General features: G+C 62.1%; 3 protein-coding genes across 6 annotated transcripts; all 3 read left to right on the forward strand.

Annotated features, from left to right (window-relative positions):
- The first annotated feature begins 109 nt into the window (after nt 1-109).
- LOC136284662 (large ribosomal subunit protein uL4m-like) lies at nt 110-6,795 on the forward strand. 4 transcript variants are annotated; one of them, XM_066175022.1, is made up of 8 exons: nt 110-244; nt 2,323-2,494; nt 2,602-2,653; nt 3,330-3,447; nt 4,504-4,610; nt 4,695-4,804; nt 6,041-6,111; nt 6,231-6,795. In XM_066175022.1, the coding sequence occupies exons 1-8, from the start codon at nt 172-174 to the stop codon at nt 6,422-6,424; spliced, it is 897 nt and encodes a 298-aa protein (XP_066031119.1). In that variant the 5' UTR covers nt 110-171; the 3' UTR covers nt 6,425-6,795. The 4 variants fall into 4 exon arrangements, with proteins under 4 accessions (XP_066031119.1, XP_066031118.1, XP_066031117.1 ...); XM_066175021.1 differs by lacking the exon at nt 110-244 and adding an exon at nt 266-2,127 and having other exon boundaries at nt 2,170-2,494; XM_066175020.1 differs by lacking the exon at nt 110-244 and adding an exon at nt 266-909 and having other exon boundaries at nt 952-2,494.
- Nucleotides 6,796-10,990: 4,195 nt separating this feature from the next.
- Nucleotides 10,991-13,192, forward strand: LOC136284664 (serine/threonine-protein kinase fray2-like). Its single transcript, XM_066175024.1, has 3 exons — nt 10,991-11,001; nt 12,009-13,039; nt 13,130-13,192. The coding sequence occupies exons 1-2, from the start codon at nt 10,991-10,993 to the stop codon at nt 13,024-13,026; spliced, it is 1,029 nt and encodes a 342-aa protein (XP_066031121.1). The 3' UTR covers nt 13,027-13,039; nt 13,130-13,192.
- Nucleotides 13,193-13,903: 711 nt separating this feature from the next.
- LOC136284663 (intercellular adhesion molecule 5-like) lies at nt 13,904-18,329 on the forward strand. The gene is made up of 4 exons (XM_066175023.1): nt 13,904-14,052; nt 15,379-15,657; nt 16,666-16,932; nt 17,961-18,329. Exons 1-4 carry the CDS (start codon nt 13,998-14,000, stop codon nt 18,209-18,211), a joined length of 852 nt encoding a protein of 283 aa, XP_066031120.1. The 5' UTR covers nt 13,904-13,997; the 3' UTR covers nt 18,212-18,329.
- Nucleotides 18,330-23,972: the final 5,643 nt, after the last annotated feature.

Below are 23,972 nucleotides of genomic sequence, written 5' to 3' on the forward strand. Positions count from 1 at the left end.
GGGGAGAGGGGCGTGGCCAAGTCCCTGAGGGCGGGGAGGGGGCGTGGTCGGTTCTGAGGGGCGGGGCCAAGTGTGGGATGGGCCGGGGGGGGGGGTTCGGGGGCTCCGGGCCGGGCCCAAGAACGCGGCCGGGGGGCGGGCGGGGGTCGCGTCCCCCCGTCCCCTCAGCCCATGGTTCATTCCTCATTGTCCCAGTTCTCGACGGCGCCCCCGGCCCCGCCCGCGGCCCCCGAGCCCCGCAGGGGTGAGTGCGGGGACACCTTGGGGACACCTCGGGGACACCTCGGGGACAGCGGGGAGGGGATGGTCCTGGGGTTGGGGACAGCGGGGATTGTCCTGGGCGCATCATGGACAAGGCCACCATGGGGTTGGGGACATCTGAATCGCCTTGGGGACATCGAGGACCATGCTGGGACACCCTGGGGACATCAGGGACCACCCTGGGGACAGTGTGGGGACATCAGGGATAGCCTTGGGGACATCAGCCCTGGCTGTCCTTGCTTTGGGGGAAGCCCCAGGCTGCCATCCCCACTGTCCCCCATGTGTCCCAGAGACCTCCCCAGTGCTGTCCCCAATGTCCCCAAGGTGTCCCCGTGTCCCCCCGGTGCTGTCCCCAATGTCCCCAAGGTGTCCCCGTGTCCCCAGACCCCCCCCCCCGGTGCTGTCCCCAATGTCCCCAAGGTGTCCCCGTGTCCCCAGAGCCCTCCCCGGTGCTGTCCCCAGTGTCCCCAAGGTGTCCCCGTGTCCCCAGAGCCCCCCCGGTGCTGTCCCCAATGTCCCCAAGGTGTCCCCGTGTCCCCCCGGTGCTGTCCCCAATGTCCCCAAGGTGTCCCCGTGTCCCCAGAGCCCCCCCCGGTGCTGTCCCCGTGTCCCCAGAGCCCCCCCGGTGCTGTCCCCAATGTCCCCAAGGTGTCCCCGTGTCCCCCCGGTGCCGTCCCCAATGTCCCCAAGGTGTCCCCGTGTCCCCAGAGCCCCCCCGGTGCTGTCCCCAATGTCCCCAAGGTGTCCCCGTGTCCCCCCGGTGCTGTCCCCAATGTCCCCAAGGTGTCCCCGTGTCCCCAGAGCCCCCCCCGGTGCTGTCCCCGTGTCCCCAGAGCCCCCCCGGTGCTGTCCCCAATGTCCCCAAGGTGTCCCCGTGTCCCCAGAGCCCCCCCGGTGCTGTCCCCAATGTCCCCAAGGTGTCCCCGTGTCCCCAGAGCCCCCCCGGTGCTGTCCCCAATGTCCCCAAGGTGTCCCCGTGTCCCCAGACCCCCCCGGTGCTGTCCCCAGTGTCCCCAAGGTGTCCCCGTGTCCCCAGAGCCCCCCCAGTGCTGTCCCCAATGTCCCCAAGGTGTCCCCGTGTCCCCAGAGCCCCCCCCGGTGCTGTCCCCGTGTCCCCAGAGCCCCCCCGGTGCTGTCCCCAATGTCCCCAAGGTGTCCCCGTGTCCCCACTGCCCCCCCGGTGCTGTCCCCAGTGTCCCCAAGGTGTCCCCGTGTCCCCAGACCCCCCCCGGTGCTGTCCCCAGTGTCCCCAAGGTGTCCCCGTGTCCCCAGAGCCCTCCCCGGTGCTGTCCCCGTGTCCCCAGAGACCTCCCCAGTGCTGTCCCCAGTGTCCCCAAGGTGTCCCCGTGTCCCCCCGGTGCTGTCCCCAGTGTCCCCAAGGTGTCCCCGTGTCCCCAGAGCCCCCCCCGGTGCTGTCCCCAGTGTCCCCAAGGTGTCCCCAGAGCCTCCCCCGGTGCTGTCCCCAGTGTCCCCAAGGTGTCCCCGTGTCCCCAGAGCCTCCCCCGGTGCTGTCCCCAGTGTCCCCAAGGTGTCCCCAGAGCCTCCCCCGGTGCTGTCCCCAGTGTCCCCAAGGTGTCCCCGTGTCCCCAGAGCCTCCCCCGGTGCTGTCCCCAGTGTCCCCAAGGTGTCCCCGTGTCCCCAGAGCCCCCCCCGGTGCTGTCCCCAGTGTCCCCAAGGTGTCCCCAGAGCCTCCCCCGGTGCTGTCCCCAGTGTCCCCAAGGTGTCCCCGTGTCCCCCCGGTGCTGTCCCCAATGTCCCCAAGGTGTTCCCGTGTCCCCAGAGCCCTCCCCGGTGCTGTCCCCAGTGTCCCCAAGGTGTCCCCGTGTCCCCAGAGCCCCCCCCGGTGCTGTCCCCAGTGTCCCCAAGGTGTCCCCGTGTCCCCCCGGTGCTGTCCCCAGTGTCCCCAAGGTGTCCCCGTGTCCCCAGAGCCCCCCCCGGTGCTGTCCCCGTGTCCCCAGAGCCCCCCCGGTGCTGTCCCCAATGTCCCCAAGGTGTCCCCGTGTCCCCAGAGCCCCCCCCGGTGCCATCCCCAATGTCCCCAAGGTGTCCCCGTGTCCCCAGAGCCCCCCCCGGTGCCGTCCCCGGCGCCGTCCCCGGTGCTCCGCAGCTGCTCCGTGCCCGTCCCGTCCCCGCTGTCCCCCGTGCAGGCCTGGGTGGAGTCCCTGCGTCACCCCGAGGACACCCTGCGGGGTCTGGCCGACCTGCACCCCGACGTCTTCGCTGTCCCCCCCCGGTGAGGCCTCTGGGGACACCGAGGGGACACCCCTGGGTGCGGGGGGGGGCGGGGAGTGTCACCCTGTGCGTGTCACCCTCCGCGTGTCACCCTCCGCGTGTCACCAGGCTGGACATCCTGCACACCGTGGCCACGTGGCAGAGGAACTACAAGAGGATTGTGAGTGGGGTTTGTTTGGGGGGAAAAAAAGGGGGATTTGGGGGGAAAATGGGGGAATTTGGGGGAGAAAAAGGAAATTGGGGGCAAGAAGGGGGATTTGGAGGGAAAAAAGGGGGGATTTGGGGGTAAAAAGGGGGAATTTGGGGGGAAAATGGGGGAATTTGGGGGAGAAAAAGGAAATTGGGGGCAAGAAGGGGGATTTGGAGGGAAAAAAGGGGGGATTTGGGGGTAAAAAAGGAATTTAGGGCAAAAATGGAGATTTGGGGGGGAAAAAGGGGGGATTTGGGGGAAAAATGGCGGAATTTGGGGGTTAAAAGGGGAAATTTGGGAGTTAAAAGAGGGAATTTAGGGCAAAAAGGGAGATTTGAGGGGGAAAAGGGGGGATTTGGAGGAAAAATGGGGGAATTTGGGGGTAAAAAGGGGGAATTTCGGGGTTAAAAGGGGGAATTTAGGGCAAAAAGGGAGATTGGGGGGAAAGGGGGGATTTGGGGGTAAAACGGGGGTTTTGGGAATTTTTGGATTTATCCAGAAGGTCTGGGGGGAAATTTAGAGAAGATTCGGGGGCGTGGGGGGAGTTTAAGGGGCGATTTGGGGTGGCCGGAGCTCACGTGAGGGGGTCGGGGAGGCATTTGTGGGGGGGTAAAAACTGTCCCCCGCGTGTCCCCGATGTCCCCAGAGCCACGCCCGCGTGCGCAGCCGTGCCGAGGTGCGCGGCGGCGGCCGCAAGCCCTGGCGGCAGAAAGGGTCGGGCCGGGCCCGGCACGGCTCCATCCGCTCACCGCTCTGGCGGGGGGGTGAGTGACAGCCCGGGGACACCCTGGGGACACCCTGGGGACACCCTGGGGACACCCTGGGGACACCCCAACACCCGGGGACGGGGCTTGGGGACACCCTGGGGACACCCCGACACACCTGGGGACACCCTGGGGGCACCCCAGCACACCTGGGGACACCCTGGGGACACCCTGGGGACACCCTGGGGACACCCTGGGGACACCCTGGGGGCACCCCAACACTTGGGGACAGGGCTTGGGGACACCCCGACACACCTGGGGACACCCCTTCACACCTGGGGACACCCTGGGGACACCCTGGGGACACTCCAGCACCCGGGAACGGGGCTTGGGGACACCCTGGGGAGACCCTAACACACCTGGGGACACCCTGGGGACACCCCAGTACCCAGGGACCCGGGGACAGGGCTTGGGGACACCCTGGGGACACCCCAACACCCGGGAACAGGGCTTGGGGACACCCTGGGGTGGCTTGGGGACATCCTGGAGCATCCTGGGGTCATCAAGGACCACCCTGGGGACATCCTGAACCACCTTGGGGACATCAGGCCCGGCTGTCCCTGCTTTGGGCTGTCTGGGGACACCCTGGGGACATCAGGGACCACCCTGGGGACATCAGGGACCACCCTGGGGACACCCTGGGGACACCCTGGGGACATCAGGGACCACCCTGGGGACCACCCTGGGGACATCAGGGACCACCCTGGGGACACCAGGCCCGGCTGTCCCTGCTTTGGGCTGTCTGGGGACACCTTGGGGACATCAGGGACCACCCTGGGGACATCAGGGACCATCCTGGGGACCACCCTGGGAACATCAGGGACCACCCTGGGGACACCAGGCCCGGCTGTCCCTGCTTTGGGCTGTCTGGGGACACCCTGGGGACATCAGGGACCACCCTGGGGACATCAGGGACCACCCTGGGGACCACCCTGGGGACACCAGGCCCGGCTGTCCCTGCTGCGGGGTGACTCGGGCTGCCTCGGGGACGCTCGGGGGGCCGCGTGGGGCGTGTCCCCCTCCCCGGGGGTGTCACCGTGTCCCCTCCGGTGACAGGTGGCATCGCCCACGGCCCGCGGGGCCCCACCAGTTACTTCTACATGGTGCCCATGAGGCTGCGGGTGCTGGGGCTGAAGGTGGCGCTGACCGTGAAGATGATGCAGGTACGGGCGTGGCCCCGGGGACACCGGGGACACCGGGGTGGCGCCTCGGGGACAAGGTGACGACGTGCCCGTGTCCCGTGCCAGGACGACCTGCACATCGTGGACAACCTGGAGATGCCCAGCGGTGACCCGCGGTACCTGCAGGAGCTGGCCCGCTTCCGGCGCTGGGGCAGCTCCGTGCTGCTGGTGGACGTGTGAGACGCGCTGGGGACACTGGGGACAACCTGGGGACAATGGGGACAATGGGGACAATGGGGACAATGGGGACACCCTGGGGACACTGGGGACAGCCTGGGGACAATGGGGACACAGCCTGGGGACACTGGGGACAGCCTGGGGACAATGGGGACACTGGGGACAGCCTGGGGACACCCTGGGGACACTGGGGACAGCCTGGGGACACTGGGGACACAGCCTGGGGACACTGGGGACAGCCTGGGGACACTGGGGACAGCCTGGGGACAATGGGGACACAGCCTGGGGACACTGGGGACAGCCTGGGGACAATGGGGACACAGCCTGGGGACACTGGGGACAGCCTGGGGACAATGGAGACAGCCTGGGGACAATGGGGACACTGGGGACACCCTGGGGACAATGGGGACACCCTGGGGACACTGGGGACAGCATGGGGACAATGGGGACACAGCCTGGGGACAGCCTGGGGACAATGGGGACACAGCCTGGGGACAGTGGGGACACTGGGGACAATGGGGACACCCTGGGGACAATGGGGACACAGCCTGGGGACAATGGGGACACTGGGGACAGCCTGGGGACAATGGAGACAGCCTGGGGACAATGGGGACACTGGGGACACCCTGGGGACAATGGAGACACTGGGGACAATGGGGACACCCTGGGGACAATGGAGACAACCTGGGGACACTGGGGACACCCTGGGGACAATGGGGACACCCTGGGGACAATGGAGACAGCCTGGGGACAATGGGGACACTGGGGACACCCTGGGGACAATGGAGACACTGGGGACACTGGGGACAATGGGGACAGCCTGGGGACAATGGGGACACCCTGGGGACAGCCTGGGGACAATGGGGACAGCCTGGGGACAATGGGGACACCCTGGGGACACCGGGGACACCCTGGGGACACCCTGGGGACAATGGGGACAGCCTGGGGACAATGGGGACACCCTGGGGACAATGGGGACAATGGGGACACCCTGGGAACAATGGGGACAGCCTGGGGACACTGGGGACACAGCCTGGGGACACTGGGGACAGCCTGGGGACAATGGGGACACAGCCTGGGGACACTGGGGACACCCTGGGGACAGCCTGGGGACAATGGGGACAGCCTGGGGACAATGGGGACACCCTGGGGACACTGGGGACACCCTGGGGACAATGGGGACACCCTGGGGACACCCCAACCCCTGTTTCCCCCCCCCCCGTCGCCTCCCACAGCGCCGAATTCCCGGAGAACATCAGCGCCGCCGTCGAGGGGCTCAAATCCTTCACCCTCATCCCGGCCCTGGGTGAGCCCCACCTGCCCCGACCCCTCCGGGTGACCCCCGGGACGTCCCCGAGGTGTCCCCGAGGTGTCCCCGAGGTGTCCCCGAGGTGTCCCCGACGCGTCCCCGCCGTGTCCCCGCAGGGCTGAGCGTGCACGGCGTGCTGAAGCACGGGACGCTGGTGCTCACGCTGGGCGCCGTCGCCTTCCTGGAGCGGCGGCTGCTGTGGCACGACGCGCGCTTCTCGCCCCTCTACCCCTTCTGCCTGCCCTACGGGGACCTGCCGGGGGGTCCTCGGGGTGGGGGAGACCCCCAGGGGGTGGGGGAGACCCCCTGAACTGGGGTCTGACCCCCCGAACTGGGATCTGACCCCCCCAAACTGGGATGAGGTCCCCCCGAACTGGGATGGGGTCCTGATCCCATCAGGAAAGGGTTTGGGGACGCGGTGACACGATAAAAGTTTTGTCATTTCTCTGTGTCCTACAGTGACCTGCCCGGGGGTCCTCGGGGTGGGGGAGACCCCCAGGGGGTGGGGGAGACCCCCTGAACTGGGATCTGACCCCCCCAAACTGGGATCTGACCGCCCCAAACTGGGATCTGTCCCCCCAAACTGGGATGAGGTCCCCCCGAACTGGGATGGGGTCCTGATTCCATCAGGAAAGGGTTTGGGGACGCGGTGACACAATAAAAGTTTTGTTGTCTCTCTGTGTCCTATGGTGACCTGCTCGGGGGTCTTAGGGGTGGGGAAGACCCCCTAAACTGGGATCTGCCCCCCCAAACTGGGATCTGACTCCCCAAACTGGGATTGGGTCCCCCAAACTGGGTTCTGCCCCCCCCAAACTGGGATCTGCTCCCCCAAACTGGGATCTGACCCCCCAAACTGGGATCCGGCCCCCCAAACTGGGATCTGACTCCCCAAACTGGGATTGGGTCCCCCGAACTGGGATCTGCCCCCCCCCAACTGGGATCCAGCCCCCCAAACTGGGATCTGACTTCCCAAACTGGGATTGGGTCCCCCGAACTGGGATCTGCCCCCCCCAAACTGGGATCTGCTCCCCCAAACTGGGATCCAGCCCCCCAAACTGGGATCTGATCCCCCCAACTGGGATCTGACCCCCCAAACTGGGATCCGGCCCCCCAAACTGGGATCTGCCCCCCAAACTGGGATTGGGTCCCCCGAACTGGGATCTGACCCCCCAAACTGGGATCCGGCCCCCCAAACTGGGATCTGCCCCCCAAACTGGGATCTGCCCCCCCCGAACTGGGATCTGACCCCCCCAACTGGGATCCAGCCCCCCAAACTGGGATCTGCCCCCCAAACTGGGATCTGCCCCCCCCGAACTGGGATCTGACCCCCCCAACTGGGATCCAGCCCCCCAAACTGGGATCTGACCCCCCAAACTGGGATCTGCCCCCCCCGAACTGGGATCTGACCCCCCCCAACTGGGATCCAGCCCCCCAAACTGGGATCTGACTCCCCAAACTGGGATTGGGTCCCCCGAACTGGGATCTGCCCCCCCCAAACTGGGATCTGCTCCCCCCAAACTGGGATCTGCCCCCCCAAACTGGGATCTGACTCCCCCAACTGGGATTGGGTCCCCCGAACTGGGATCTGCCCCCCCCAAACTGGGATCTGCCCCCCCCAAACTGGGATCTGCTCCCCCCCAACTGGGATCCAGCCCCCCAAACTGGGATCTGACTCCCCAAACTGGGATTGGGTCCCCCGAACTGGGATCTGCCCCCCCCCAACTGGGATCCAGCCCCCCAAACTGGGATCTGCCCCCCCAAACTGGGATCTGCTCCCCCCAAACTGGGATCCAGCCCCCCCAAACTGGGACGGGGTCCCCCAGGCCGGATCCAGCCCCGATCCGGCGGGGAATTCGGGAATTCGGGAATTCGGGCACTGCTGTGGCCATTAAAGGGATTTTCTTCCCGCGGGATGTTTGGATTCATTCTCGGGGATCCCCCTCCCCGAATTCCAAAATCCCGCCTTCTCCCAGACCCTTTTCCCACCCCCTCCCCGGCAGGTTTTTCCCAGGGATTCCTCCCCCCTTCCGCCGCTGGAATTCCGGGAATTTCGGAGGAAATTCGGGAGAAAAAACAAAACGCTGACCTCGCCCCGATCCCAAATCTCTCGGGAATTTCAGCGCTGGGATCGGGGCCGGGGGGGCGGGTCAAGGTTTAGGGGAAATTTTATCTTTTTTCCCAGTTTTTCCCGGGTTTTGAGGTTTTCCCGATGTTTTAGGAGGTTTTTTTCCTGTTTTGGGGGAGTTTTTTTCCTGGTTTTTTCAGGTTTTTTCCCCATTTTCTCCCGGTTTTTGAAGTTTTCTTTTTCCCGGTGTTTTAGTTGTTTTTGTGGTTTTTTTTTTTTTCCCGGCTTTCGGTTTTGGTTTTGTTTGGTTGGTTTTTTTTTTCCCCCGGGTTTTTCCCGGTTTTTGGGGGGTTTGTTCCCCGGGTTTTCCCGGTTTTTTGTTTCTTTGGGTTGGTTTGGGGTTTTTGGGGTTTGTTCGGTTTTTTCCCCGGATTTTCCCGGGTTTTTTTGTTTTGTTTTGTTTTGTTTTTTTCCGAGTTTTTTTTTTGTTGTTTTTTTCCCAGTTTTTGAAGGTTTTTTTTTTTCCCAAATGTTTTTTTTTTTTTTCCCCCAGTTTCCTGCGGTTTTCTGTTTTATTTTTCCCGATTTTGGGGTTTTCCCCCGATTTTTTAGGGGGTTTTCTCCTGTTGTTTTTTTTTTTTTTTTTTTTTTTTTTCCCCCAGGTTTTTGGAGGGCTTTTCCCGGTTTCTCCCGGTTTTCCAGGAAAAATTCCTGGAAACCTTCCCGGGGCCGGAGCCGCTTCCGGGCACACGCGGGAGGGAACAGGAGGGGACAGGGGGGGACAGGAGGGGACAGGGAGGGGACAGGGGGGACAGGGGGGGACAGGGAGGGGACAGGGGGGACAGGGGGGGACAGGGAGGGGACAGGGAGGGGACAGGCCACAAATGGGGCTGGGGGACACGGGGGACACCCAGAGGGACACCCCAGGGGACACAGCAGGACAGGAGGACACAGAGGGGACACCCCAAGGGACACAGCAGGACAGGGGGACACAGAGGGGACACTCCAAGGGACACAGCAGGACAGGGGGACACAACGGTGCCCGGGAGGTGGCCGGGAGGTGACGGTGACACGGAGGGGACACTGGAGGGAGGTGACGGTGGCACCAGGGGACGTTGGCACCGGGCCACGCCCCGCGGAGGGGGTGGCGCGTCCTGTTGACTCCGAGCTGGCACCGCCCTCCTGTCCCCTTTGTCTCCTTTGTCCCTCCTTCCAGCTCTGTCCCCATGTCCCTGTCCCCATGTCCCCATGTCCCTGTCCCCATGTCCCCATGTCCCCATGTCCCTGTCCCCATGTCCCTGTCCCCATCCCGTGGCCTCCAAAGCTCCGGCATTCCCGACATTCCAGGGACAAGGACAATCCGCCCTGGGGACACCACGGGGACAAGGACAGTCCCCTGGGAATGGCGGGGAGGTGACACGGCTTGGGGACGCCACGGGGACATTCCTGGTGGCACCAAACGATGGCAGGGACAAGGACAATCCACAGGGAATGGCGGGGAGGTGACACGGTTTGGGGACGCCATGGGGACAATCCTGGTGGCACCAAACGATGGCAGGGACAAGGACAATCCACAGGGAATGGCGGGGAGGGGACACGGTTTGGGGACACCACGGGGACATTCCTGGTGGCACCAAACCATCCCAGGGACAAGGACACTCCCCTGGGAATGGCGGGAAGGTGACACGGTTTGGGGACACCATGGGGACAATCCTGGTGGCCCTGAGCCACCATGACAAGGACACTCCCCTGGGAATGGCGGGGAGGGGACACGGTTTGGGGACACCACGGGGACAATCCTGGTGGTACCAAACCATCCCAGGGACAAGGACAATCCCCTGGGAATGGCGGGGAGGTGACACGGTTTGGGGACACCACGGGGACAATCCTGGTGGTACCAAACCATCCCAGGGACAAGGACACTCCACAGGGAATGGTGGGGAGGTGACACGGCTTGGGGACACCATGGGGACAATCCTGGTGGCCCTGAGCCACCATGACAAGGACACTCCCCTGGGAATGGCGGGGAGGGGACACGGTTTGGGGACACCATGGGGACATTCCTGGTGGCCCTGAGCCACCATGACAAGGACACTCCCCTGGGAATGGCGGGGAGGGGACACGGTTTGGGGACACCACGGGGACAATCCTGGTGGTACCAAACCATCCCAGGGACAAGGACAATCCCCTGGGAATGGCGGGGAGGTGACACGGTTTGGGGACACCACGGGGACAATCCTGGTGGTACCAAACCATCCCAGGGACAAGGACACTCCACAGGGAATGGTGGGGAGGTGACACGGCTTGGGGACACCACGGGGACAATCCTGGTGGCCCTGAGCCACCATGACAAGGACACTCCCCTGGGAATGGCGGGGAGGGAACGCGGTTTGGGGACACCACGGGGACAATCCTGGTGGCACCAAACCATCCCAGGGACAAGGACACTCCACAGGGAATGGCAGGGAGGGGACACGGTTTGGGGACGCCATGGGGACATTCCTGGTGGCACCAAACCATCCCAGGGACAAGGACAATCCACAGGGAATGGCGGGGAGGGGACACGGTTTGGGGACACCACGGGGACATTCCTGGTGGCCCTGAGCCACCATGACAAGGACACTCCCCTGGGAATGGCGGGGAGGGGACACGGCTTGGGGACACCACGGGGACAATCCTGGTGGCACCAAACCATCCCAGGGACAAGGACAATCAACAGGGAATGGCGGGGAGGGGACACACCTTGGGGACACCATGGGGACAATCCTGGTGGCACCAAACCATCCCAGGGACAAGGACAATCCCCTGGGAATGGCGGGAAGGTGACACGGTTTGGGGACTGTCACCTCCGCCGCGCGCACGTGACACCCCGGGGTGCAGAAGTGAAACCTCGTGGCTGTGACAATGTGACACCGGATTTGCGTCCCCCGGTGACCCGGAGGTGACAACGGCGTGGCGGGTGGGGGGAGGGGAGGGGGTGGCAGGGCTGGTGACACCAGCCGGGCCTGGGAGAGGGAAACGTGGGGATGGGACAGTGGGGACAGCTTGGGGACATCGGGGACAACCCTGGGGACATCGGGGACAACCCTGGGGACATCGGGGACAATTCTGGGGACAGCTTGGGGACATCGGGGACCACCCTGGGGACATCGGGGACAATCCTGGGGACAGCTTGGGGACATCGGGGACAATTCTGGGGACATCAGGGACAATCCTGGGGACAGCTTGGGGACATCAGGGACAATTCTGGGGACATCAGGGACAATCCTGGGGACATCAGGGACAATCCTGGGGACAGCTTAGGGACATCGGGGACAACCCTGGGGACAGCTTGGGGACATCAGGGACAATTCTGCGGACATCCTGGGGCTGGAACCATCCTAAGGAAGACAGGGACCTAACCCTGGGGACGTCTTGGGGACATCAGGGACCACCTTGGGGACATCTTGGGGACATCAGGGACCACCCTGGGGACATCAGGGACCACCCTGGGGACATTTGGGGACATCGGGGACCACCCTGGGGACATCAGGGACCACCCTGGGGACATTTGGGGACATCAGGGACCACCTTGGGGACATCAGGGACCACCCTGGGGACATTTGGGGACATCAGGGACCATCCTGGGGACATCAGGGACCACCCTGGGGACACCCTGGGGACATCAGGGACGTTCCCACGCTTCCAGGGGTGACAAAAATCCCCCGGAAGCGTCAAAAAGCGACAAAGATTTGGGGAAGTGACAACCCCGGGTGACAGCGGCGGCCAATGGCGGCCACCAGGGCCACCACCCCGGCGGGTGACAGACGGGTGACATCCCTGTCACCAGCGGGGGAACAACGGGGGACAAGGGGGGGGACAAAGGAGGGGACAAAAGGAGCAGGAATTTATCCCGGGATGGGGAAAGGAGCGGGAATTTATCCCAGGGTGGGGAAAGGAGCGGGAATTTATCCCGGGATGGGGAAAGGGGCAGGAATTTATCCCGGGATGGGGAAAGGAGCGGGAATTTATCCCGGGATGGGGAAAGGGGCAGGAATTTATCCCGGGATGGGGAAAGGAGCGGGAATTTATCCCGGGATGGGGAAAGGGGCAGGAATTTAACCCAGGATGGGGAAAGGAGCGGGAATTTATCCCGGAATGGGGAAAGGAGCGGGAATTTATCCCGGGATGGGGAAAGGAGCGGGAATTTATCCCGGGATGGGGAAAGGAGCGGGAATTTATCCCGGGATGGGGAAAGGGGCAGGAATTTATCCCGGGATGGGGAAAGGAACGGGATTTTATCCCGGGATGGGGAAAGGGGCGGGAATTTATCCCGGGATGGGGAAAGGAGCGGGAATTTATCCCGGGATGGGGAAAGGAGCAGGAATTTATCCCGGGATGGGGAAAGGGGCAGGAATTTATCCCGGGATGGGGAAAGGAGCGGGAATTTATCCCGGGATGGGGAAAGGGGCAGGAATTTATCCCGGGATGGGGAAAGGGGCAGGAATTTAACCCGGGACGGGCCGGGACAGGCCCTGCAGCCCCGGAAAGCCCCGGGGGCGGGACGGGGCTCGGGGTATAAAACATCGCCCCGAGCGGGACCGGCCGCGAAACGGCGGCGGAGCACGCGGAGGGACAGAGGGACGGACGGACGGACGGAGGGACAGAGGGACGGACAGAGGGACGGAGGGACGGACGGACGGACGGAGGGACGGACGGACGGAGGGACCGGGGGGTGCGGGGCGGACCCAGAGCCCAGCCCGAGACCCCCGAACGGACCCGGAAGAGCCCCAAGGGACCCGGCCCGGAAAACCCGAATTGATCCAGCCCGGAGAGCCCGGAGAGCCCGAACCGAACCTGCCCGGTGAATCCGAACCGAACCTGCCCGGTGACCCTGGAGAGCCCGAACCGAACCTGCCCGGTGAGCCCGAACCGAACCTGCCCGGTGACCCCGGAGAGCCCGAACCGAACCTGCCCGGTGAATCCGAACCGAACCTGCCCGGAGAACCAGAACAGACCCAGCCCGGAGAACCAGAACCGAGCTAGCCCGGAGAACCCGAATTGATCCAGCCCGGTGATCCCGGAGAGCCCGAACCGACCCAGCCCGGAGAATTCGACCGGAGCCTTCCCGGGGAGCCCGAACCGAACCTGCCCGGTGATCTCGGAGAGCCCGAACCGAACCTGCCCGGAGAACCAGAACCGACCCAGCCCGGAGAACCCGAATTGATCCAGCCCGGTGATCCCGGAGAGCCTGAACCGAACCTGCCCGGGGCTCCCGAACCTTCCCATCCAGGAGAATTCGACCGGAGCCTTCCCGGGGAGCCCGAACCGAACCTTCCCGGGGATCCCGGAGAGCCCGAACCGAACCTTCCCGGTGACCCCGGAGAGCCCGAACCGAACCTTCCCGGGGATCCCGAACCTTCCCATCCAGGAGAATTCGACCGGCGCCTTCCCGGTGATCCCGGAGAGCCCCAGCCCGGCTCTCCGCGCTGCTCCCAGAAAAGCCGAACCGAAGCACCCGCCGCAGCGCCAACCGATTTCCCCCCGGTGCTCCCGGAGATCCCGACCCGCCCCATCCCGAAAATCCCCCTCCTCGATCCTTCCCGGGAAACCCACCCGGATTGATTTTTTTTTTTTTTAAATTTTTTTTTTTTTTTTTTTCCTTCTCCCTCCGAACCTTCCCGAACTCCGGACCACCCAAAAACCCCGAACCGGACCCCTGCCCCTCCCCCCCCCCCCCAAAAAAAAAAACAACCCCAAAAACCAACAAATCGCGCTGAACCCAGCGGATCCCACGGAACCGTTCCCGGTTCATCCCGGAGCGCCGGGAGCCGCCGGGATGGAGCCGCCCGCGCTGCTGGCGCTGGCCTTGGGCACCCTGGGTGTCATCGCAGGTGAGGGAGGGGACACCCACGGTGACATTCGGGGGGGGGGGGGGGGTGGGGGGTGGCGTGTGACCCGCCGTGGCGCGAGGATGTCGCCTCTTGTCGCCGGAGGTGTCACCGCGCTCTGCGGGGGCGCGGGCGGGGAGGAGGGGGGGGACAATCAGGATGTGGCTGAGCTGGTTTTTTTTTTTTTTTCCCACCCCCCCACCATCATCCGGCCCCGTCGGAGAATTTTGTTTATTTTTGCGAAATCCCTTTTCAAAAAAAAAAAAAAAAAAAAAAATCGGGATTTTTTCTCTCCCTTCTCCCTCCCTTTCCTGGCTCGGGAAATTCCGGGGAAAGGGAGGTCGGTTCCTCTCAACGACGATCGGAAACCGCGGCCCTGCCCGGGGAATCCCCCCGGGCTCCGGCTGGGGCTCGGCCCGGGGGGGCTCCGAGGGCCAGCGGGGGCTTCCTCACCCCTCCGGGGTCTTCCTCAACCCTCCGGGGTCTTCCTCACCCCTCCGGGGTCTTCCTCACCCCTCCGGGATCTTCCTCACCCCTCCGGAGTCTTCCTCACCCCTCCGGAGTCTTCCTCACCCCTCCGGGGTCTTCCTCAACCCTCCGGGATCTTCCTCAACCCTCCGGGATCTTCCTCAACCCCTCCGGGGTCTTCCTCACCCCTCCGGGATCTTCCTCAACCCCTCGGGGGCTTCCTCAACCCTCCGGGATCTTCCTCAACCCTCCGGGATCTTCCTCAACCCCTCGGGGTCTTCCTCAACCCTTTGGGTTTTTTTTTTTCTGCGTCCCGAGGGGGTTTTCCCATAAGTCTGGGGGGGGTTCCCGGTCAGTTTAGGGGGTTTCCTCTGTTGTTTTTCTTTCAGTTTTCCTACTGGTTTCTCCCATTTCCCTCCCCCATTTTTTCCCAATTTTCCCCCAGTTTCATCAGTTTTCCCCACCATTATTTTTCCCATTTTTTCCCCCCATTGTTTTCCCCCATTTCCCCCTAATTTTCCCCCATTAATTCCCCCCAGTTTTCCCCCAGTATTTCCCCCATTTCCCCCCATTACTTTTCCCTCATTTTCCCTTTTCCCCCCCAAATTTCCCCCATTATTTTCCTCCATTTCCCCCATTTTTCCCCATTATTTTCCCCATTTCCCCCCATTATTTTCCCCATTTTCCCCCATTATTTTCCCCAATTTTCCCCCATTATTTTCCCAATTTTCCCCCATTATTTCCCCCAATTTTCCCCCATTATTTCCCCCATTCCCCCCATTACTTTCCCCCCATTTTCCCAATTTTTTCCCCCCCATTTCCCCCCCAAAATCTCACCGACTCTCCCCCGTCCCGTTCCAGCTTTCCCGGCTCCTCCCGCCGTGTCCCCGTCCGTGTCGCTGTCCCTGCCCTCACCCCTGTTCCAGGGGACACCCTTCAACGTCACCTGCGTCACCAACGTCACCGCCGACGCTGTCACCGTCACGGCCGACGGCCGGAACTTCCCGGCGTCCCTCAGCGGGGACGGTCACCGGGCCACCGCCACCGTCACCGTCACCAGGACGGGCCGCGTCCCCCTGGGCTGCACCGTCCACGTGGGTGACCGCGAGAGCGGCGCCGGCCAGAACGTCCACGTCTACAGTGAGTCACCGGGCAGGGGACAAGGTGGTGGCATCGAGGTGCGGTGGCGCCAAATCGTGTCATCGAGTGGCGGTGACGTCAAGTTGTGGCGGCACCGAATGGTGGCGCCAAATTGTGGTGGCGGCATCGAGGTGTGGTGGCACCGAACCCCGCTGTCACCGAATCGTGGCGTCACCGAAGCCTGGTGTCATCGAACTGTGGTGTTGTCAAGTTTTGGTGACGTCAAGGTGCGGTGACGTCAAGGTGTGGTGGCGTCAGGTTGTGGCGGCATCAAGGTGTGTCACCAAATTGTGGTGGTGGCGTCAAGTTTTGGTGGCGTCAAGTTTTGGTGGCATCAAAGCGTGGTGGCATCAAGGTGTGTCACCGAATTGTGGTGATGGCACCAAGTTTTGGTGGCGTCAAGTTTTGGTGTCATCAAAGTGTGGTGGCATCAAGGTGTGGTGGCATCAAGTTTTGGTGGCATCAAAGCGTGGTGGCATCAAGGTGTGTCACCAAATTGTGGTGGTGGCACCAAGTTTTGGTGGCGTCAAGTTCTGGTGGCATCAAAGCGTGGTGGCATCAAGGTGTGTCACCAAGTTGTGGTGGTGGCACCAAGCTTTGGTGGCGTCAAGTTTTGGTGACATCAAAGTGTGGTGGCATCAAGCTTTGGTGGCATCAAGCTTTGGTGGCATCAAAGTGTGGTGGCATCAAGTTTTGGTGGCGTCAAGTTTTGGTGACATCAAAACGTGGTGGCATCAAGGTGTGTCACCAAGTTGTGGTGGTGGCATCAAGTTTTGGTGGCGTCAAGTTTTGGTGGCATCAAGCTTTGGTGGCGTCAAACTGCGGCGGCATCAAAGCGCGGTGACCACAAACCGCGGTGACATCGAATTACGGTGTCGCCGAAGCCTGGGGTTGTCAAGTGGTGGTGACCCCGAACTGCGGCGCCATCCAATGACGGTGTCGCCAAACCCTAGCGCCACCGAACTGCGGTGCCACCGAACCACGTCACCGACCCGGTGTCCCCCGCAGACATCCCCGCGCCCATCCTGAACGTCACCAACGCCCGCCCGGCCGCCGGCACGGAGCTGAGGGGACGCTGCTCCTTGCCCGCCGGCGCCGTCAGGGACATCCAGGTGCGGGTCCTGGCAGGTGACAAGGTCCTGGCGGGTTGGGGACAGCCGGCGCTGGACTTCGCGCTGGCCGTGGGCGAGGAGGACGCCGAGGAGCTGGAGCTGCTGTGCCAGGCCGAGCTGGAGAACGTCAGCAGGAACAGCTCGGTGCCCGTCACGGTGCTGGGTGAGCGGGGAGGCCGGTTCCCGCCGGGAATTCCGGGATTCGTCGCGGGTTTTCCTGGTCCTTGTCACGGTTTTTCCGCGTCCCGAAGGGGATTGTGGGATTTGCCACGGGTTTTTCTGTTCCTGTCATGGATTTTCCGCGTCCCTGTCTTGGTTTTTCCTCGTCCCAGAGGGAATTCGGGTCCCTGTCATGGCTTTTCCTTGTCCCTTTCCCCACCTTTTCCCGCCCCTTTCCCCACCTTTTCCCGCCCTTTTCCCCACCATTTCCCCACCTTTTTCCTGCCCTTTTCCCACCTTTTTCCTGCTCATTTTCCCACCATTTCCCCACCATTTCCCCGCCCTTTTCCCACCCTTTTCCTGCCCTTTCCCCCACCTTTTCCCGCCCTTTTCCCCCCCTTTTTCCTGCTCATTTCCCCACCATTTCCCCGCCCTTTTCCCACCCTTTTCCTGCCCTTTCCCCACCTTTTCCTGCCCTTTTCCCACCCTTTTTCCTGCTCATTTTCCCACCATTTCCCCACCTTTTTCCTGCCCTTTTCCCCCCTTTTTCCTGCTCATTTTCCCACCATTTCCCCGCCCTTTTCCCACCCTTTTCCTGCCCTTTCCCCCACCTTTTCCCACTCTTTTCCCACCCTTTTTCCTGCTCATTTTCCCACCATTTCCCCACCATTTCCCCGCCCTTTTCCCCCCTTTTTCCTGCTCATTTTCCCACCATTTCCCCGCCCTTTTCCCACCCTTTTCCTGCCCTTTCCCCCACCTTTTCCCACTCTTTTCCCACCCTTTTTCCTGCTCATTTTCCCACCATTTCCCCACCATTTCCCCGCCCTTTTCCCCCCTTTTTCCTGCTCATTTTCCCACCATTTCCCCACCATTTCCCCGCCCTTTTCCCGCCCTTTTCCCCACCATTTCCCCGCCCTTTCCCCCCTTTTTCCTGCCCTTTCCCCGCCCTTTTCCCGCCCTTTTCCCGCCCTTTTCCCACCTTTTCCGGCCCTTTCCCCACATTTCCCTCACCCCTCTTTCCCCCCCGCACAGTCAAACCTCGCCTGGACGCCCGGAGCTGCCCGAGCCCCCAGAACTGGACGGAGGGGCGGGAGGAGACGCTGCGCTGCCGCGCCCGGGGCCGGCCCGACCCGCGGATCCGCTGTTCCAGGGACGGGGATGCGCTGGACGCCGCGAGCTCGCTCCGAGCTCACCGGGACCACGCCGGGGTCTACCGGTGCCGGGCCACCAACGAGCTGGGCACGGCCGAGAGCAACGTCACCGTCTGGGTCCACTGTGCGTAAAAGGGGTTTTTTGGGGGTTTTTTGGGTTTTTTTGGGGGTTTTTTGGGTTTTTTTGGGTTTTTTTGGGGTTTTTGGGGCGTTTTTGGGGTTTTTTTTGGGGCAGTTTAGGGTTTTTTGGGTTTTTTGGGGGGTTTTGGGGTTTTTTGGGGGTTTTTTTGGGGGCAGTTTTAGGGTTTTTAGGGGGGTTTGGGGGTTCCGGGGTTTACCGGTGCCGGGCCACCAACGAGCTGGGCACGGCCGAGAGCAACGTCACCGTCTGGGTCCACTGTGGGTAAAGGGTTTTTTTTGGGGTTTTTTGGGTTTTTTGGGGGTTTTTTGGGGTTTTTTGGGTTTTTTGGGGGTTTTTTGGGGTTTTTTGGGGGCAGTTTAGGGTTTTTAGGGGGTTTTGGGGGGTTCTGGGGTCTACCGGTGCCGGGCCACCAACGAGCTGGGCACGGCCGAGAGCAACGTCACCGTCTGGGTCCACTGTGGGTAAAGGGGTTTTTTTGGGGTTTTTTGGGTTTTTTGGGGGTTTTTTGGGGTTTTTGGGGCGTTTTTGGGGGGTTTTGGGGTTTTTTGGGGGCAGTTTAGGGTTTTTAGGGGGTTTTGGGGGTTCCGGGGTTTACCGGTGCCGGGCCACCAACGAGCTGGGCACGGCCGAGAGCAACGTCACCGTCTGGGTTCACTGTGGGTAAAAGGGGTTTTTTGGGTTTTTTGGGGTTTTTTTGGGGGCAGTTTTGGGTTTTTAGGGGGTTTTGGGGGTTCCGGGGTTTACCGGTGCCGGGCCACCAACGAGCTGGGCACGGCCGAGAGCAACGTCACCGTCTGGGTTCACTGTGGGTAAAAGGGGTTTTTTGGGTTTTTTGGGTTTTTTGGCTTTTTTTGGGGTTTTTTTGGGGTTTTTTGGGGGTTTTTTGGGGGGCAGTTTAGGGTTTTTAGGGGGTTTTGGGGGTTCCGGGGTCTACCGGTCCCGGGCCACCAACGAGCTGGGCACGGCCGAGAGCAACGTCACCGTCTGGGTTCACTGTGGGTAAAAGGGTTTTTTGGGGTTTTTTGGGGGTTTTTTGGGTTTTTTGGGGGGTTTGGGGGTTTTTTTGGGGCAGTTTAGGGTTTTTAGGGGGGTTTTGGGGGTTCCGGGGTTTACCGGTGCCGGGCCACCAACGAGCTGGGCACAGCCGAGAGCAACGTCACCGTCTGGGTCCACTGTGGGTAAAGGGGTTTTTTTGGGGTTTTTTGGGTTTTTTGGGGTTTTTGGGGATTTTTGGGTTTTTTTGGGGGGTTTTTTGGGGGCAGTTTAGGGTTTTTAGGGGGGTTTGGGGGTTCCGGGGTTTACCGGTGCCGGGCCACCAACGAGCTGGGCACGGCCGAGAGCAACGTCACCGTCTGGGTCCACTGTGGGTAAAGGGGTTTTTTGGGTTTTTTTGGGGGTTTTTTGGGTTTTTTTGGGGTTTTTTGGGGTTTTTTGGGTTTTTTTGGGGGTTTTTTGGGGGCAGTTTAGGGTTTTTAGGGGGGTTTTGGGGGTTCCGGGGTTTACTGGTGCCGGGCCACCAACGAGCTAGGCACGGCCGAGAGCAACGTCACCGTCTGGGTCCACTGTGGGTAAAAGGGGTTTTTGGGGGTTTTTTTTGGTTTTTTGGGGGTTTTTTTGGGGTTTTTGGGGTTTTTTTGGGGGTTTTTTTGGGGTTTTTTGGGGGGTTTTTTTGGGGCAGTTTAGGGTTTTTAGGGGGGTTTTGGGGGTTCCGGGGTTTACCGGTGCCGGGCCACCAACGAGCTGGGCACGGCCGAGAGCAACGTCACCGTCTGGGTTCACTGTGGGTAAAAGGGTTTTTTGGGTTTTTTTGGGGTTGTTTGGGTTTTGGGTTTTTTTTTTTTGTTTTTTTGGGGTTTTTTGTTTCTTGGGGGGTTTTAGGGGGTTTTTTGGGGGATTTTTTGGGTTTTTTGGGGGGATTTTTGGGTTCCTGGTGGCTCTTTGGGATTTGGGGTTTTTTTGGGGGGATTTTTATGGGTTTTTTGGGGGATTTTTTTTGGTTTTTTTGGGGGGGTTTTTTGGGGTTTCTTTGGGGGATTTTTGGGTTCCTTGTGAATTTTTGGGATTTTGGGATTCTTGGGGATTTTCGCTCTCCCCTCTCACACCCCCTTTACCCCCAACCCCCTTTTGTTTCTCCCCCCGCCAGACGAGGACTCGGTCCCGGTGCTCCCTCTGCTCCTGGGCACTCTCCTTCCCGCCCTCACCCTCCTCATCCTCGGCGGCCTTTACCTCCTGCACCGCCACAACACCAGGATCGGCATTTACTGGCTCTGGAAACGTTAAAAACACCCCGGGACCCCCGGGACCCCCCCGGACAGCCTGGAACCCTCCTGGACACCCCTGGACCCCCAGGACACCCCGGGAACCCCCCGGACAGCCCGGAACCCTCCTGGGACCCCCCCCGGACAGCCCGGGACCCTCCTGGACACCCCTGGACCCCCAGGACGCCCCGGGAACCCCCGGGACCCCCCCGGACAGCCCGGGACCCTCCTGGGACCCTCCTGGACACCCTGGGACCCCCCCGGAACCCTCCTGGGACCCTCCAGGACCCCCCAGGACCTCCCGGGATCCTCCTGGGAACCCCCTGGACAGCCTGGGACCCCCCCGGACAGCCCGGGACCCTCCTGGGACCCCCCCGGACACCCCGGGACCCTCCAGGACACCCCGGGACCCCCGGGACCCCCCCTGGACACCCTGGGACCCTCCTGGGACTCCCTGGACACCCCGGGACCCTCCAGGACCCCCCAGGACCTCCCGGGATCCTCCTGGGAACCCCCTGGACAGCCTGGGACCCCCCCGGACAGCCCGGGACCCTCCTGGGACCCCCCCCGGACACCCCGGGACCCTTCTGGGACCCCCTGGACACCCCGGGACCCTCCAGGACACCCCGGGACCCTCCTGGGACCCCCAGGACACCCCGGGACCCCCGGGACCCCCCCTGGACACCCTGGGACCCCCCCAGAACCCTCCTGGGACCCTCCAGGACACCCCGGGACCCTCTGACACCCCACCCGGGACACCCCAGGACCACCCAGGACCCATCTGGACACCCCGGGACCCCCTCGGGACACGCCGGGACCCGCAGAAGACCCCGAGACCCCCCCCCAGGACCCCCAATGACACCCCGGGACTCTCCAGTGACCTCCTGGGACCCCCCGGGACCCCCCCGGGACCCTCCTGGGACCCTTTTGGGACCCCCCGGGACCCTCCGGGACCCCCCCGGGACCCCCGGACCCTCCTCGGGGCCGGTGAAATCCTCTCGCTGCAGAGTTTTTTAATTTCCTCCCTTTGAAATGTTGGAATTTTTTTTTTTTTTGGGGGGGGGTGAAAAAATGGGAATTTTGGGGGGTGAAAAATGGGATTTTTTGGGGGTGAAAAATGGGATTTGGGGGGAGTGAAAAATGGGAATTTTTGGGGGGTGAAAAATGGGATTTTTTTGGATGAAAAATGGGATTTTTTGGGGGTGAAAAATGGGATTTTTTGGGGGTGAAAAATGGGATTTGGGGGAAGTGAAAAATGGGATTTTGGGGGGTGAAAAATGGGAATTTTGGGGGGTGAAAAATGGGATTTTTTGGGGGTGAAAAATGGGATTTTTTGGGGGTGAAAAATGGGATTTGGGGGGAGTGAAAAATGGGATTTTGGGGGGAGTGAAAAATGGGAATTTTGGGGGGTGAGAAATGGGATTTTGGGGGGTGAAAAATGGGATTTTGGCGGGTGAAAAATGGGATTTTGGGGGGTGAGAAATGGGATTTTGGGGGGTGAAAAATGGGAATTTTGGGGGGGTGAAAAATGGGATTTTTGGGGTGAAAAATGGGATTTTCGGGTTTCGGTGCCGGAGGGGACACACGGACAGGAGGGAGGGGACAGACACGAGGGGACACCGGAGAGGCGGGACGAGGACGCGGTGACACCAATAAAAGCTGCGGGTGACATCGGCCCCGGGACGGCGACAGCGGAGTTTTTGGGGAGGCGGTTTGGGGATGGGGAGGTGACAGGGATGTCACCGGATTGTCCCGACCCTGCTGGGGACATTCCCGGTGTCCCCAAAGTGTCCCAGACCACGTTGGGGACATCCCGAGTGTCCCCAGATTGTCCCAGACCACGTTGGGGACATCCTGAGTGTCCCTAGACCACGTTGGGGACATCCCGAGTGTCCCCAAATCGTCCCAGACCAGGTTGGGGACATCCCGAGTGTCCCCAGACCACGTTGGGGACATCCCGAGTGTCCCCAAATTGTCCCACCTGCACCCCGACAGGGTTGGGGACATCCCGAGTGTCCCCAAATTGTCCCAGACGCGTTTGGGGACATACTGAGTGTCCCCAGACCCGGTTGGGGACATCCCGAGTGTCCCCAAATTGTCCCAGACCACGCTGGGGACATCCTGAGTGTCCCCAAATTGTCCCACCTGCACCCCGACAGGGTTGGGGACATCCCGAGTGTCCCCAAATTGTCCCAGACGCGTTTGGGGACATCCTGAGTGTCCCCAGACCCGGTTGGGGACATCCCGAGTGTCCCCAGATTGTCCCACCTGCACCATGATGGGACTGGGGACATTCCCAGTGTCCCCAAATCGTCCCACCTGCACCCCGACAGGGTTGGGGACACCCCGAGTGTCCCCAAATCGTCCCAGACCACGTTGGGGACATCCCGAGTGTCCCCAAATTGTCCCAGACCACGTTGGGGACATCCCGAGTGTCCCCAGATCGTCCCAGACCAGGTTGGGGACATCCTGAGTGTCCCCAAATTGTCCCAGACCACGTTGGGGACATCCCGAGTGTCCCCAAATCGTCCCAGACCACGTTGGGGACATCCTGAGTGTCCCCAGACCAGGTTGGGGACATCCTGAGTATCCCCAGATTGTCCCAGACCACGTTGGGGACATCCCGAGTGTCCCCAGACCAGGTTGGGGACATCCCGAGTGTCCCCAGATTGTCCCAGACCAGGTTGGGGACATCCTGAGTGTCCCCAGACCAGGTTGGGGACATCCCGAGTGTCCCCAAATTGTCCCAGACCCGGTTGGGGACATCCCGAGTGTCCCCAGATTGTACCAGACCACGTTGGGGACATCCTGAGTGTCCCCAGATCCGGTTGGGGATATCCCGAGTGTCCCCAGATTGTCCCACCTGCACCATGATGGGATTGGGGACATTCCCAGTGTCCCCAAATTGTCCCACCTGCACCCCGACAGGGTTGGGGACACCCCGAGTGTCCCCAAATTGTCCCAGACCAGGTTGGGGACATCCCGAGTGTCCCCAAATTGTCCCAGACCAGGTTGGGGACATCCCGAGTGTCCCCAGACCAGGTTGGGGACATCCCGAGTGTCCCCAGATTGTCCCAGACCACGTTGGGGACATCCTGAGTGTCCCCAGACCAGGTTGGGGACATCCTGAGTGTCCCCAGATCCGGTTGGGGGACATCCCGAGCGTCCCCAAACTGTCCCCCCCCCCCCGGTCCTCAGGTGGTCCCGTCTGTCGCCGTTGCTTCTCCCATGCCGGGCCCGGACCCGCCCACGGGGGGCGGGGTTTCTTTGGGGGTGGAGTTTATTTGGGGCGGGGTTTATTTGGGGGCGGGGTTGTGTTTTTTGGGGGGACGCTCGAGTTTATTTGGGGGGGGCTCGGTTTTATTTTAGAGGCTCGGGTTTGGTTGTTTTTGGGGTCTCGGGTTTATTTTTGGGGGCTCAGGTTTATTTTGGGGGCTCGGGTTCATTTTTGGGGGGTTCGGGTTTATTTTTGGGGGGCTCGGGTTCATTTTTG

Source organism: Chamaea fasciata, unplaced genomic scaffold, assembly GCF_029207755.1.
Source record: "Chamaea fasciata isolate MVZ Bird 193981 ecotype frontalis unplaced genomic scaffold, bChaFas1.0.hap1 SCAF_1243, whole genome shotgun sequence".
Lineage (NCBI taxonomy): Eukaryota > Metazoa > Chordata > Aves > Passeriformes > Sylviidae > Chamaea > Chamaea fasciata.

What these genes read in the sequence shown, in the direction of transcription:
- LOC136284662 (XM_066175019.1), top strand. Translation starts at nt 774, where the DNA reads ATGTCCCCAAGGTGTCCCCGTGTCCCCCCGGTGCTGTCCCCAATGTCC. An exon ending in AGAGGAACTACAAGAGGATT is followed by an intron (nt 2,654 to 3,329) that starts GTGAGTGGGGTT and finishes CGATGTCCCCAG; the next exon opens with AGCCACGCCCGCGTGCGCAG. An exon ending in TGACCGTGAAGATGATGCAG is followed by an intron (nt 4,611 to 4,694) that starts GTACGGGCGTGG and finishes GTCCCGTGCCAG; the next exon opens with GACGACCTGCACATCGTGGA.
- LOC136284663 (XM_066175023.1), top strand. Translation starts at nt 13,998, where the DNA reads ATGGAGCCGCCCGCGCTGCTGGCGCTGGCCTTGGGCACCCTGGGTGTC. An exon ending in CACCCTGGGTGTCATCGCAG is followed by an intron (nt 14,053 to 15,378) that starts GTGAGGGAGGGG and finishes GTCCCGTTCCAG; the next exon opens with CTTTCCCGGCTCCTCCCGCC. An exon ending in CCAGAACGTCCACGTCTACA is followed by an intron (nt 15,658 to 16,665) that starts GTGAGTCACCGG and finishes TGTCCCCCGCAG; the next exon opens with ACATCCCCGCGCCCATCCTG.